The sequence below is a fragment of the Lemur catta genome, chromosome 5 (assembly GCF_020740605.2).
Source record: "Lemur catta isolate mLemCat1 chromosome 5, mLemCat1.pri, whole genome shotgun sequence".
Lineage (NCBI taxonomy): Eukaryota > Metazoa > Chordata > Mammalia > Primates > Lemuridae > Lemur > Lemur catta.
Window position 1 is genome coordinate 16,882,564 of NC_059132.1, and position 13,229 is coordinate 16,895,792.

Below are 13,229 nucleotides of genomic sequence, written 5' to 3' on the forward strand. Positions count from 1 at the left end.
TTAGGGCAAGGCAGAAATGAATCACTGCATTTCCAATTCCTAAGTAATGATTAGCCGCGCTGCCAGTGGGATGATTCTGTCCGCTTCAACAGCGCTTTTTTCTTTTTCTGGCATAAAATCAGACAATCCGTCCTTTTTGCCATTACTGAGTGTCTAGCGTTTTTTTTCCCCCTTCTTAATGGTAATAGTGCTGAGCTATGAATAACATTTCCCTTCGGATTTTCTTCCTCCCAGTGCCGGTAGGAGCATGGGGGGGGGGGGGGCGCGGCTCGTAGAGTCAGAGTAAAGATGTTAAAATGTCTTAGGGCAAAGTGGCTCGGGCAGGTCTGCACAGAGCAGCGGGGACAGCCGACAGCCCCGCCGACAGGGCAGCACGTTCACGCACCTTGTCGAGGTAGGAGTAGCTCCACACCTTCCCGTCGGCGAACATGCGGGACACGATCCGGCCTTGCTTGTCAATGTCTGTCCTCTCGCTCATGGCCCCGCGCTGCAGGCCGGCCAGGCGCCCGTTGAAGAAGTACGAGACATTGACGGCCGCCAGCCCGCTGCTGGGGAGCCAGAGGAAGGGGCGGCCCACCTGGTCATAAATTATCCTCAGGGTGAACTTGCGGTGATCATCATAGATCTTTTCCGTCCGAATATTCCGGTCATAGTCGATGGACAAGAGATTTCTTCCATGGACCTAGGAAAACATAATGGGCTTTGTTTGAAAGATACCGCCCAGGCATGCTGGCTCGAGCTTCTGTGGAGGGCGTGGCTGGCATGGCCAGGAAATCAATATGCATTGGAGGAAGAAGAAGAAATAACCCTGAAGTGCTTTACAGTGGTGCTTTCTGAACTCCTTAATATCATGGCACACATAGAAAAAGGTAATATTGTGGGGGACAGGCACGCTTGAAGCTCTGACTCGGGTGGGACAAAGGCAATATATGTAACTTAAACATTTGTACCCCCGTAATATGCTGAAATAAAAAAAAAGGTAATATTTGTATGGTGTGTTAGAATACAGAAATGAGGCTGCTGACGGTTGGAGATGATCCATTTGGGCATGGCTGCCACGGGCAGTTAGGTAGGCTGTGCACTGCACAATTACAAAGGGTGCCATCACATTGTAGAAAGTGTGAATGGTGAAAAATTGTGCAGTGCACAAATTATACAGCCATATACAATCGTCCTGGACTCTGGGGGTTTGACTGTCCTGCCACCCTGGGGGTGAGAGAATTTGTATATCTGCACTGTTAACACCCTTTTTTGGCACATCATCAGCTGAGAAGCTAATGATCTTTAAGAACAGTGGCCATGATTTCTTATGAAGTCTCAAGTGAAGGTACCTAGAATGGTGGAGAGGAGAGCTTAGAAATCCATTATTTTACAAAGATCTGGGAATATGAAGGCTCATTTCTATGTGAACTTCTTTACTTCTAAAATCTAGAGAAAGATCTTGCTGCTGTCAAGAACGCAAGCCATCAGTGGGGAGACTTCGGCAGGGCTGGGGGAGTTCCAACAAAGGGCAGAACGGATTGACTTAGATTTGAAAGGAATAGTGGAGCACATCAGACGTAATTCAATATTTGTTTAGAAGTTGATCTGATCAGAGAAGAAAGCCTGTCCCAGAAGGCAGAGCTGAGAGACTAGACTCTGGTTAGGGGCAAGGGACAGGGACCCCTGAGACTCAGCCAGCCCTGGCTGGACGGCCGGAAGTGAATGGAAGGAGGCAGACTCGGCCCAGACTCTAACAACATAATTGACTGCACACTCAGACGTCCCCGGGGGGCTGCTGAAGGCAGGGGAAGATGTAAACAGGCAGGAGGAAGAGACTCCAGAGATGCCTTGTATCTCTTCGCTTTAACCTAATAATTTAACAGCACTAAATGATAATGATGATGATGATTATGATGGTAATGATAACTTTAATATATGCTGAAGGTAATACATACGGGCATTGTATTAGGCACTTCGCATCCATTGTTTGAGTTGATGCTCACAAACATCATTTGACAAATGAGGAAATAGCTTGAAACAGAGAAGTTACATAACTTGCTCAAGGTCACACAACAATGGAGTAGTAGGGTTGATCTGGAACTTAAGTCTGATTCAGACTTCAACCAATTAGCCTCTTATACATTGAATTAGCTTTACTGCTTCCTGTGTTGTATATTCATTCAATGCTCTGAAATGTGTCAAGTGCTGAAGGACCGGGAAGTATTTCCACACCCCGAGGGTTCCACGTTGTAGCTTTTGTGGGGAGCCCAGGAATAATTCTAATACCACAGACACCTGCATTCTGGGGGACTGCTTGGTGTCCAGGTAAAGAACTATATTTTGCAGCCTCCTTTGGAGATAGGAGAGGCCAAGATGTAACTGGCAGTTGTTGGCTGGGTCTTGTGGGAAATATCCTTAAAGGAAGCTGACTCAGGTGAGAAGTAGGCAACCTTTTGTTCATCCTGCTTTCCTCCTTTTCCTAAGTGAAATGTATACATGATGGCTGGAGCTCCAGCACTCACCCTGTGAATATGAGGTCACTCTAAGGACGGAAACCTCCAGGATGATTGCTTAACCACAGGAAAAGAGTCTAGATCCCTGTTGACCTAGGTATCTTCCATGTTTATCCATACAGCCACGGACTGCTTTCCTCTAGGCTTCTTTCAGGTCATAAGAAAATAATAAGCCCATATCCTGTTTAAGTCCTTGTCATTTCTTGTCTCTGTTACAAGCAGTTGAATCTACTCTAAATGGCTACAAGCCCCTGGTACTTTGACAGATACTATGCTAGGTCTGATCTCATTTTAATTCTCATGACCTAGGTAGAAATTATTTTACCTAAAGGCAATTGAGCTCACAGGGGGTCACATAGCAAGACGAGTGGCAGGGGTGGGATTTGAACCCAGGACTACTAGATTCTCCAAACCACCGCTGTTTCTGTAGAGTCATCCCAGAGAAAAGAGGACAGAACAATTGTGATAGCACAATTAGAACAGCAAATGCATCAAAGCACAGAGATAGGAATAGAGGTGCTGAGTTCTTGGGATTATAAGGAAACCCAACTTCAAGTGGAAGATTCATACCAAGAAACTTGCAGCCATTGGGAAGAAAAGGCAAGAAGCAAAGGGTGCGTGGTAGGATTATTTTTTAACAGGTCCAAAAGTTAATGCTGAATCACCGGGGATTAGTCATCATTTTCGGAGCATAGCACAGAAAGGGTTGGAAAGATCATGTCCTCTGGAAACAGAAGCTCGGCCCTACTGGGTTGCTTCATTTGGGATATCTGCAGGCAGCCACCAAGATTCTCAAACTTATGTGTTTCAGAATTTCAGTTCAAAACCCCTCCTACATTTTATTAGTGGGATGAAGGATGTGGCAACAATAAGGAAGGATTTTCAGGGTCCCCACACTTCCCACTATGCCCGCTTACTCCCCCTTCCCTCGCCATCCTTCTCCTTTCCTCCTCCTTCCCTTTCCTTCCCTTGTTTTCCTTTTTGCTTCTCTTTGCTCATATCACAGGGGCCCCGATGCATTTATTAATTATTGACCATCAAGTCTCCACTAATACCAGCTTTGGTGCCTGCTCTGGTATACGAGGACGAACAACGACAGCAACAGCAATGTGTCCTGAGTGGGCTTGGTGTTGTTGTCAGCCCTTGTTTTGTCTCCATGACACAACACCACTCTCAGGTGAGCACTGCTACCATCCCCACTTTACACCCGAGGTGCAGACAGGTTAAAGTGACCTGCTCAAGGTTACACGAATGGTAAGGGGCAGAGCGGATCCCAGCCCAGGGCTCGCTGGCTTCACCCCTAGTCTGTGCCGCCTCTGGGACCAGGGGTGTCGGACCAGGGTCTCTCCATCAAGTGTGCAATCCTGAACCACCTGGAATGTCTCGCTGCCGAGCGGCCTCCGCACCTGCTGAATCAGCCCCTCCGGGAATAGGGGGGCTTGTTGCTTCTTAAAAGTTCCCCAGGTGATTCCGATGTGTGTTCTTGGTTAAAATACCACCAATGTGATATAAGGCCCTATCCTAAGCTCCCTCGTAAATCAACATATACAACCAAAATATGTATTTACCAAGAGGTCAATCATATCTATAACCACGTGTGCATATATGTACATGTGTGTGTATATATAACAAAGACCAACACGTAAATCACATATTTAATCACGACTATCATTATAACAACTATATTACTGTGGGAGGGTGCCAAGGTTACAGAAAGAAGTAAACACTGGCAAGCAAAGAAGTTGGGTTCCCAACCTCTGGCTGTCACCATTTGGGTGCGCTGCTGTTACTGAGAGCTCACGAGGCCCAGCTCCGGCCCAGGTGCACCAACCATAAAGAAGTAATAACAGGGCCAGGCGCGGTGGCTCACGCCTGTAGTCCTAGCACTCTGGGAGGCCGAGGCGGGTGGATCCTTTGAGCTGAGGAGTTTGAGACCAGCCTGAGCAAGAGCGAGACCCCGTCTCTACTAAAAATAGAAAGAAATTATATGGACAACTAAAAATATATATAGAAAAAATTAGCCAGGCATGGTGGCACATGCCTGTAGTCCCAGCTACTCGGGAGGCTGAGGCAGTAGGATCGCTTAAGCCCAGGAGTTTGAGGTTGCTGTGAGCGAGGCTGACACCACGGCACTCACTCTAGCCTGGGCAACAGAGCAAGACTCCGTCTCAAAAAAAAAAAAAAAAAAAAGAAGTAATAACAAACAGGTGCTGACCATTAGCCACAAACAGGTGCTGACCATTAGCCACTGATAATTTGGGGTGGGGGTTTTTTTACTTGCAAATTTACCATGTCCCTGGGAATGGGATTGGTGCAAAAGCACTGGTTTGAGTTAACTTCTGAAATGTGAAATTTCTACTGAAATGCCCAAATCTTCTAATAATTAAATCTGATAAATTCACTGGAAGGTTGAGCCAAGGAGTTCAGGCCAGCCGTGTCATCTAATCAAACATCTTTAATGAGGAGGGTACCATTTATAAAGAGGAGGCACCTTCGGCTGTGGGGTGGGGGTTGCTGGAGGCTCCAACAGGCAAGCTCGGCCCTTCGTGGGCACCTGCCCCCCCCCCCCCCAGTTTGGAGGGTGTAGGAGCTTTAATTTAGCTACACTGTTTTCTTATTCCAAATTAAATTACCCGTCTAGCAATATTTAAATTAACCTGGAGGCTTCCTGGAGAACATAAAAGTTATTTTGAATTATTTTCACCGCCAGGATCAGCACAATTCCCTTCCCAGTCGGCTCGGTAGGAATTCAGTGATAGAGAAACCAATTTTTAAATTAATACAATTTTGTGTTTGTAAGGAGGCCATTATTTTTAATTATCGGGCATTTTCCTCAGCCTGGCTTCCCCAGTTAATAAAACTCAGCTATTTAGCATGATTTTTTATTTTTGCAGAGGGCAGACTTTGGGAAGTAGCTTCCCCCTGTGGAATTTTCCCCCAGAATGTTTTGATCTCACCAAGCATACGCCTGTCACAAGGAGGCTCGTAAAAAACCCGGAGAAAAGGAAACGCTGTTGTCAAAATGGCCCTGCTGGGCCTATAACCGGTGACTCCAACTCAGCTCTAGGGGCGATGACGGGAGCTGGTGATTTGAGAAACATGAGGGAGGAAATTACACAGGGCTGGATCCCCTCCAGGAAATGGAATTGTAACGCAGCAGGAGAGATTTCAGTTAGACACGCAGAAGAACCCTTTGCCCACTTGGCTTCAAGTACGGGAAACCTAAAAATGATTATCGAGGGAGGTCATGGGATTCTTCATGTCTGGCGATGTTTAAAAGCAGAAATGCTCTTTCTCTATCCGTTTACTTCTAATAAAAAAAATATAAAATAAAAGCAGAAGTGCCTGCCTCGGAGAGTTTGGTTATTTATTAATACCTCCCCAGAGGAAAAACCTGGCCTAGATGACATCTTCATTTCCTTTCTGGGTCAGTCCTCTGGGATTTAAAAATCAGCTCTCCCCGGCTCCCATACAAGAAGACTCAATGCTACATTGGGATCAGTGCTTGTGCAGACAAAACAACTTGCTATAAATTTAATATTAGCTTAAATAATGCATCATTAGAAGGGTAAGCCTCTGCAAATACATTAAATAATGCATTCCCCAAGCAAACGTTATTTTTGGATGACTTGCTGTTTTGGATGGAGGTAAGGTGGGAAGGTGGAAAGACCTGAATTTGAGTTGCAGTTTTGACACGGATTAGCTTTGTCATTCCAAAGCCATACCTTTGCCATTCCTGCCTCGGTTTCCTTATCTGTAATGGCCTGTGAGCTCCTGGTGGGTAGGGACTTTATCTTATTTTTCTTAGTGTCTTTATTGTTTTGGAAAGTGTTTGGTGCTCGATGAACATTTGTGAATAAGGAGATCGAATTAGACTGCGTATAAGAATCCTGCCAACTCTTGATGTTCTAAAGTTCTAACGTGGAAAACCGAGAATAGAAAATATGACTAGGACATCTGTGATCTTCAAATATCTGAAAGGCTTCATTCCAAAGAGGAATTAGAATCACCCTGGAAGGCTCCCGGGATCTGGAATTAATAGACAGAAGTGGGAAGGAGTGGATTTTCATGACGTCAACTTAAAATCCCATTCATTCATTCATTCATTCATTATTTACTGAGCACCTACTATGTGCTTGTTACTGCGATCGGCACTTAAGATAGAGCAAGACTGGTATGGTCCCTGCCCTAGTGGAACTTACAGGCCAGAGAGGATAAAGACAGGTGAGCCAACAATTAAAAACATTAGTACAACCTATTTGGTACAGTGTACACCGTGTTGGTGATGGGTACAGTAAAAGCCCGGATTTCAGGGTGATACAATTCATCCATGTAACAAAAAAATATTTGTAGCCCCTAGATCTATTGAAATACAAAAAAATTAGTGTGGTTATGACAGTAAACATAGGGAAGAAACCATGGGAACGAAGGAGGGACACGGGACCAGAATTGGGGGTGACAAGGACTTTCCCAGAGAAAGTGCTGTCTCAGTGGGGGCTGAAAGTATGAGCGAGACTTGGACAGGAGAGGGTTGCAGAAGAGTCAGGAAGAATATTCCACGCGCAGAGTCAGCGACTGAAAGCCTGGGTGCTGAGCGAGGCGGTGGACTTCGGTTTGCAGGCGGTGCTGGGAGGATTCCAGTGGAGGCAGATGGTCCCTTGGGAAGGGGATGGCAGAGAAGGGAGGTGGTGTGGAGACTCAGCCCAGATGACCTGAAGGGGCTGTGCTTGTTATCCTTCGGCCTGAACTTTCAGAGGTCAGATATGCTGTGTGTTTCCTAGCCACCAAGAAGGAGGGTCTGATGAGTGCTCCTCCACATGCAGCGAGGGATAAATGTGCAAATACTCCTGTATTTCTAAGATCCTTACCGGTGCCAAGAGGGCTCCACCCCCTCAACCTCACCCTCAGCTAGTTCACTCCTCTCGTTCTGTTCAGGATACAGGCAACAATGTCTTCTGCCTCAGGGCCTTTGCACATGCTGCTGCCCTAGCATAGAAGGCTTTCTTTCCACCCCAAGCCTAGAAAATTCCTGCCTACTTTTCATTCAGTGTTCAGCTCAACTGTCATATTCTCAGGGTGGCCTTAACCTAAATCATATATTCCCTATTATCCTCACCCTGTATTTTTCTTCACAACACCCATCACAATTTCTTGATATTATTTGTACATTTACCTATTACCTGTTTCCCCTTGCTAAGGTGTAAGCTCCGTTAGGGGTTTTCCACTTTTCCACCTCACCATCCAAAACAGAAATCATGCAAAAGTAATGTTTGCTTGGGAATACGTTATTTAATGTTTGCAGAGGCTTGCCCTTCTAATTATGTGTTATTTAAGCTAATATTAAGTTTATCATAAGTTATTCTGTCTACAAAAATGCTGCTTACAATGTAAGGTTGAATCTCTTGTATGTTTTGTTCACCAGTGCACACTGAGTGCCTAGTATAGTGTCAAGAACATAGTAGGTGTTTGAAAAATATTAGTCAGATGAAGCATGAATGTACTGATTCAGACTTGCATGATGACGCGTGTGCGCTAACAGATCTGCCTGAGTGGACTCCTTGCAGAATTGAGTTCACGTGTGTGTTTACACACACACACACACGTGCACGTCAGTCCCCCACCTCTCTCCTGTGTCGCTGTGATTTGCCACAAAAGTAAAAGTAACACATGCCAACGTGTAATTGTAATGTCATATTAATTATATGGAAACCAAAACAAAATTACTAACTCCCACCTCTTCTTGGAATACTAATAACACTAATACCAATATCACGATGGAAGATTATCTTGGAAGCAATTTTTCTTTTGTTCTGCTACCTACACATGTAGCTGTGTCTTGCTTTTGCAATCTCTATGTAAATCATGATCAGGAAGAAATATCCTAGAGGGTGCTGATATGCCTTCCTTTTCAGAGAGAATCATGTACAAAACCCATTTTAGGAAAGAACAGAAGTTTTAAATCTTAATAGAAGAGGTCAATTTCAGTTGTCTTCTAAAAGCCTAGGGGAAAAAAAAAGGCTTGCTCGGGTGGGGGGGAAATATTGCACTGACAGATTCTCAGGGCCAGCGGTTTGCTTTGTATTTAGGCTTCGGAGGATGGAGGAGGTAGCATCTGTCTGGAGTGTTCGTGTTTTAACCTACTGTCCCTTCCTCTGTGGGTGCAGCACCTCCTTTCTCTAAGGTTTCCCTGACTAGGTGGTTTTACTGAGATGTCCATCACAGGACAAAGGTGTGGCATGAGACCTGCGACCTGTGACCTGCGACCTGTGACCTGCGCCCGGCCGATCACAGATCCCCATCTCTCTGACCAGTGCCTGGCCTGGGCATGGGAACCCCATCTCTGCCAGGCGAGTCGTTCTTCCATGAGATTTTTTTTTTTTTTTAAATAGAAGTGCTGGGGGAATCCCTTCCTCTTTCCTCTGAGTTCCCTAAACTGAGATGATGTAAGCCTGGAGTCAACTTCGGCCCAGTCTGCCCCAGCCCCCAAGGCGAAGAGGACGTCAGTCTACTGCAGGAGGAAATCAGTCCCCTTGCCGAGAGAAACACTGCCATGGGGTGGGAGGGGGCTGTGAGAAGGAGAGAAGCAGAGAGAGACAGTCCATCTGATGGCCGTCCTGGAGTCTAAGGCCAGCTCCTCTGTTGTGGCAGCCCGTTGGGGAGATGGTGCGTGCACTTTCTCATGAAGCTAATTTGAGCGCGCTTCCTGTCTTGTGCAGTGAACAGGTTCTGGTCAGATACGGGGCAACGTGTGAACTTATTCCTGCCTTGGTGGGGGGAGCATTCACACACTGAGCACCTTCAAAGAGGAGCCCAAAGAAGGCACAGTTATCATGTCTTCCTTTGTCACCTGCTGTCTGACACGGGGCACTTGTCACCAGGGATACAGTAGTGAGATGGTCGCTGTGCTCAGCGAGCTTACAGACGTTGTGTGCTTCATGTGTCTTTCAAAGGCCAGAGAGTAGAGAAAGGAGTGGAGGCCGGGAGGCTGGGGGGGTGGAGCAAAAAGGTCCCTTTCGAAGGAGATTCCTTGAGGAGTCCTTGGGGGAAACAATGAAAATCTTCCTGCACTGAGTTTGGGCAGCGAGGAAGAGGCTGACATTCCATTGCAAAGCTTTTGGTGAGAGGGTGTGGTCTTGGCCCTTCCATCTGCCACCTTACAGTCCCCCAGCCTGTGAGGAAGAGCCACTGACACTTTCCTCTGCTAAGAGATGTCCCTAACTAGAGGCTTGTGGAAGAAGGGCACCCAGGTGGGCTGGGGGTTCACTGGGCACTGTTCTATCATGGCGGCCTCCCTGAGATGTTTGGTCTTCTCTGAGCTCCATGGGTGCTCGGCGCCCTGGGACCTCAACCCCTCAACTGGCCGGAGTCCCCAGAACTTCCCAGTCCCTGGGAAAGTTCAGGCCATTTGCTCCTATGCATGGACCCTCAGTTGCTGCCCCACAGATTGTCCCCAAATTCCCTGCTGTCCGCGGGAGCGATGACGTCATGGTGCTGGTTAAATGATGTATCTGAAACTTCATTCAGTTTCTTCCCATTCTAAGAGGCAGAGTCGGGGCCACCAGGACCTCGCATCTCTGTCTTGGATTCCAGCTCCCAGCTTCTCCCCGTCACACAGCCCGCAGAGTGCGGAGGGCCACCGGCCTTCCAGTCTCTGTGACCACGGGCAAGGCTCCTCGGGAGGTCAGCATGACACAGCAGCCCTGCTAGCTGCCCAGTCCTCTTCACTGCACGTGCCAAATCTCTCCGATCTCTCTCCCCCCTTCTTCCTCTCTTCACCGCTAGCAACTTGGTTTCTTGTTTGGATTAACGCAACGCCCTTGCCATTCCTCTCCTCCTGTCTTGTCCCCCCTTCCAAGCTGTCTTCCTCCGTACCTGAGGAAGTGGGGAGATCTCCCTAATGCTGCTCACCCCGGCACAACGCTCTTCCAGTGAGGCCGGGCCAGAGCTCCATGTCGCCCTCGGGGTAAACGTGACCCTGGCGTCACGCTTCCCTCCGTGTGCTGTCCCTGGCCATGCACTCTGTCCTGTTGTGGCATGTGCCCCTTCTCTCCAGCCATATCCAGTGAAAGTTTCCTCAAATGTCTTCCCCTTTTTGGTGTTTTGGACTTTTGGTCACCTTTTTCCAGAATCTTCCCCCTGGCTAATTCCTACTGCTCTTCAGAACTGACTCCAGCTCTTCTGTGATCCCGTGTCAACCCTGCTGATCCCGTGTCAACCCCGACACCTGATCAGGGTGGCAGAGACTCCGCTGTGTGTTCACCACGTCTTCTTTCTTCTTCCTCCTCTTAGGCGTTCAGAAAAGACGACGTTTTCCAGGCTTCCTCGCAGCTCAGTTGCGGTCCCCGGACGGTGTTTTCACCAGGGTCGGGGGAGGTGAGGCCTGCCGTGCCCAGGCCTGCTCTCCAAGCCCCCGAGAACCACCTGGCTCTCTCCCGCCTCTGCAGCCATGCAGAGGCCGTGTGCCTCAGAGGGCAGGGTCACAAGACAGAGCGACTGGAGCGAGTCACCGTTGAGAAGAGCCACCTGACGCACTCGTACTGCGATGTGTGAAGCCCCTGAGGTTTCAGGGTCAATTTGCTACCTGGCCACAGCCTGTCCTCTTCTGACTGGTGCAATTAAGTGTCCCTTTCCTTGTGGTACTGGCCTCTATTATAGCTTCCACCACATTACTTATATCACATTCTCCACGAGACTGTTTGATCCTTGCTGGCACGGACTCAGTTTTCTTTCTCCATCTCTGGTCTACTCATTCCATGGTGCTGGACATGAACTTGGCACTTAGTAGACATCTTTGGAACGAATGAAGAATTTCACGGCCCCATTCGACAGTGCAGCAGGAGTGTAGAGACATGGCAAGATTGGAGCTAGGGAGGGAAGGGCCATGTGCTGTTGGCCGAGATCTCTGCTGGCCTTTGCCTTTTGGGAGCCAAGAAGATATCTTTGCTTTAGATAAACTCCCTGCCGTGGGCTCCTGGAGCATCAGAGGGGAAGGCCACCCCCAGTTCCCTTAAGGCACATCACACCCAACCTTCCCCTTACACCTTCTTCCAACTGCTCCCTTGTAATTTCCAGGAGTTGCTTTTATTTCATTCACTAAACAGTTTATGAACTGAATTAAAATAAATGAGATGCAAATAAATTCCAGGCTTTCTCCCTCATTTTCAAATTACATTTTCAGTCCACTCAACCTGTTATAATCTCATAGTGATTTTCATTTAAGAGAGCTAAATGGATATGTGATTGTTGTTACAGGAACTAACACCAGACAATTAAATGTTGAGGTGTTGATAGATAAAGCTGTGTTTTGATTTGCATAAACATGATGCCAGCAAATCTAACCCTGGCAGAAATTCAGTTATAAGACTTGCGTGCCTAACTTCTGCTAATTACCACAAGTACCATTATTAAGATTTTTAATATTCAGAGTTTGGGATTATAGCCATTTTATTTTAGGGCCACATTTATCTTTGTTTTGAAAACTTAGTCAAAATGCATAACTGATTTATCAGAGAAAAGGCACGATTACTACTTATAATCAACTTCTACAGTGCAGCGTATCAAAAATCAATTACACAGTCCTGAAATCCAGTCATTAAGGATTTAGCTACTAATCTCATTCCATTTTTGTCTTTAAGAAGATACTGCAGCTTGCAACTTTGCAGATACCAGCAGAGGAAGACAAACACGGGAGACTGCTGATAACCTAATGTGGAGACAAACTCCAGCCAGACAAAGGCAGAATCTTAATACGGAGGGGCCTGGCTCTGCAGGGAGGTCACCTCGGCTGAAATCCAGCCACATGGCAAAAGTTATGACCCAAATTTTGCTTATGCTGGGCCTTCTACGCTCAGGAATTCCACAGCATTTGTTAACCTCTGCCTTGTTCTGTTGTTTCGTGCCTTCCTAGTGCTTGTCTTGATCTGCAATTATTTTACTTATTAGTTTCCTTACTATGTGCTCCTCTCTCCCATCTGCCCCAGCCCCTGAATGGAAGCTGCAGGAGGGTAGGGGTTTTGCTTTGTGTGCATGGCACAGTGCCTGGCTCACAGTAGGTGTTCATTAAACATGTGCGGCATTTGATAAAGACTGGGATCCCCAGGACTCCTCCCACTCCCCCCAGGGAAAGTGTTAGCGCAATGGCAGGAATTGGTCCCTCTCGGTGAAAGATAAGACACTAGAGCAGGATCCACCAGCACCAAGACAACCTGCATGACCATGAGTCTAAATGGAGGCTGTGTGGCCTGCGGGTTAGGAATACTGGCAAACGTGCCAGAAAGAAAGACGGAGCTGGGGCCGAGTCCTGGCTTCGCGCTTTCTGGCTGTCGTGTCCTTGGACGGGTTATTTAGCTGCTCTGAGCCTGTGTTTTCTCATCGGGAAAAGGGAGTTCATAATAACCACCCCCACGGGGCTGCTGCAAAGATTAAAATAAGATGATTATGAGTAAAGTGTTTAACATAGTGCTTGCATCACGAAACTCCTCCATAAATGTTATGTACTGGTTTTTAGAAAATGTAACATGGGGCAAGTTCCCTAGTCTGGGGAAGCTGGGGGGAGGCTAAATCTCCCTGCTGAGGTTTGGTGGCTACTGCCCCCCGGGGGAGCCTTCCCTGAGCCCCTCAGCTGAGTGACGTCTCCTCTGTGATCACACTGGACCTCGGGCATCCTGCTGTCTTTCTCCTTAACCTGGGATTATCTTGGTCTGCATAGTCTATCACCCTGTCAACTCCTTGAGC

At 47.3% G+C, this 13,229-nt stretch overlaps 1 protein-coding gene across 4 annotated transcripts in view; it reads right to left on the reverse strand.

Moving 5' to 3' along the window:
• Positions 1-13,229, reverse strand: part of TENM2 (teneurin transmembrane protein 2) — a 1,161,672-nt gene that overhangs the window by 13,882 nt on the left and 1,134,561 nt on the right. For all 4 annotated transcript variants that reach the window (XM_045551217.1, XM_045551218.1, XM_045551220.1 and 1 more), the window contains one exon: positions 386-682. In XM_045551217.1, the coding sequence (XP_045407173.1) occupies positions 386-682 (297 nt within the window). The remainder of the gene's footprint in view (positions 1-385; positions 683-13,229) is intronic.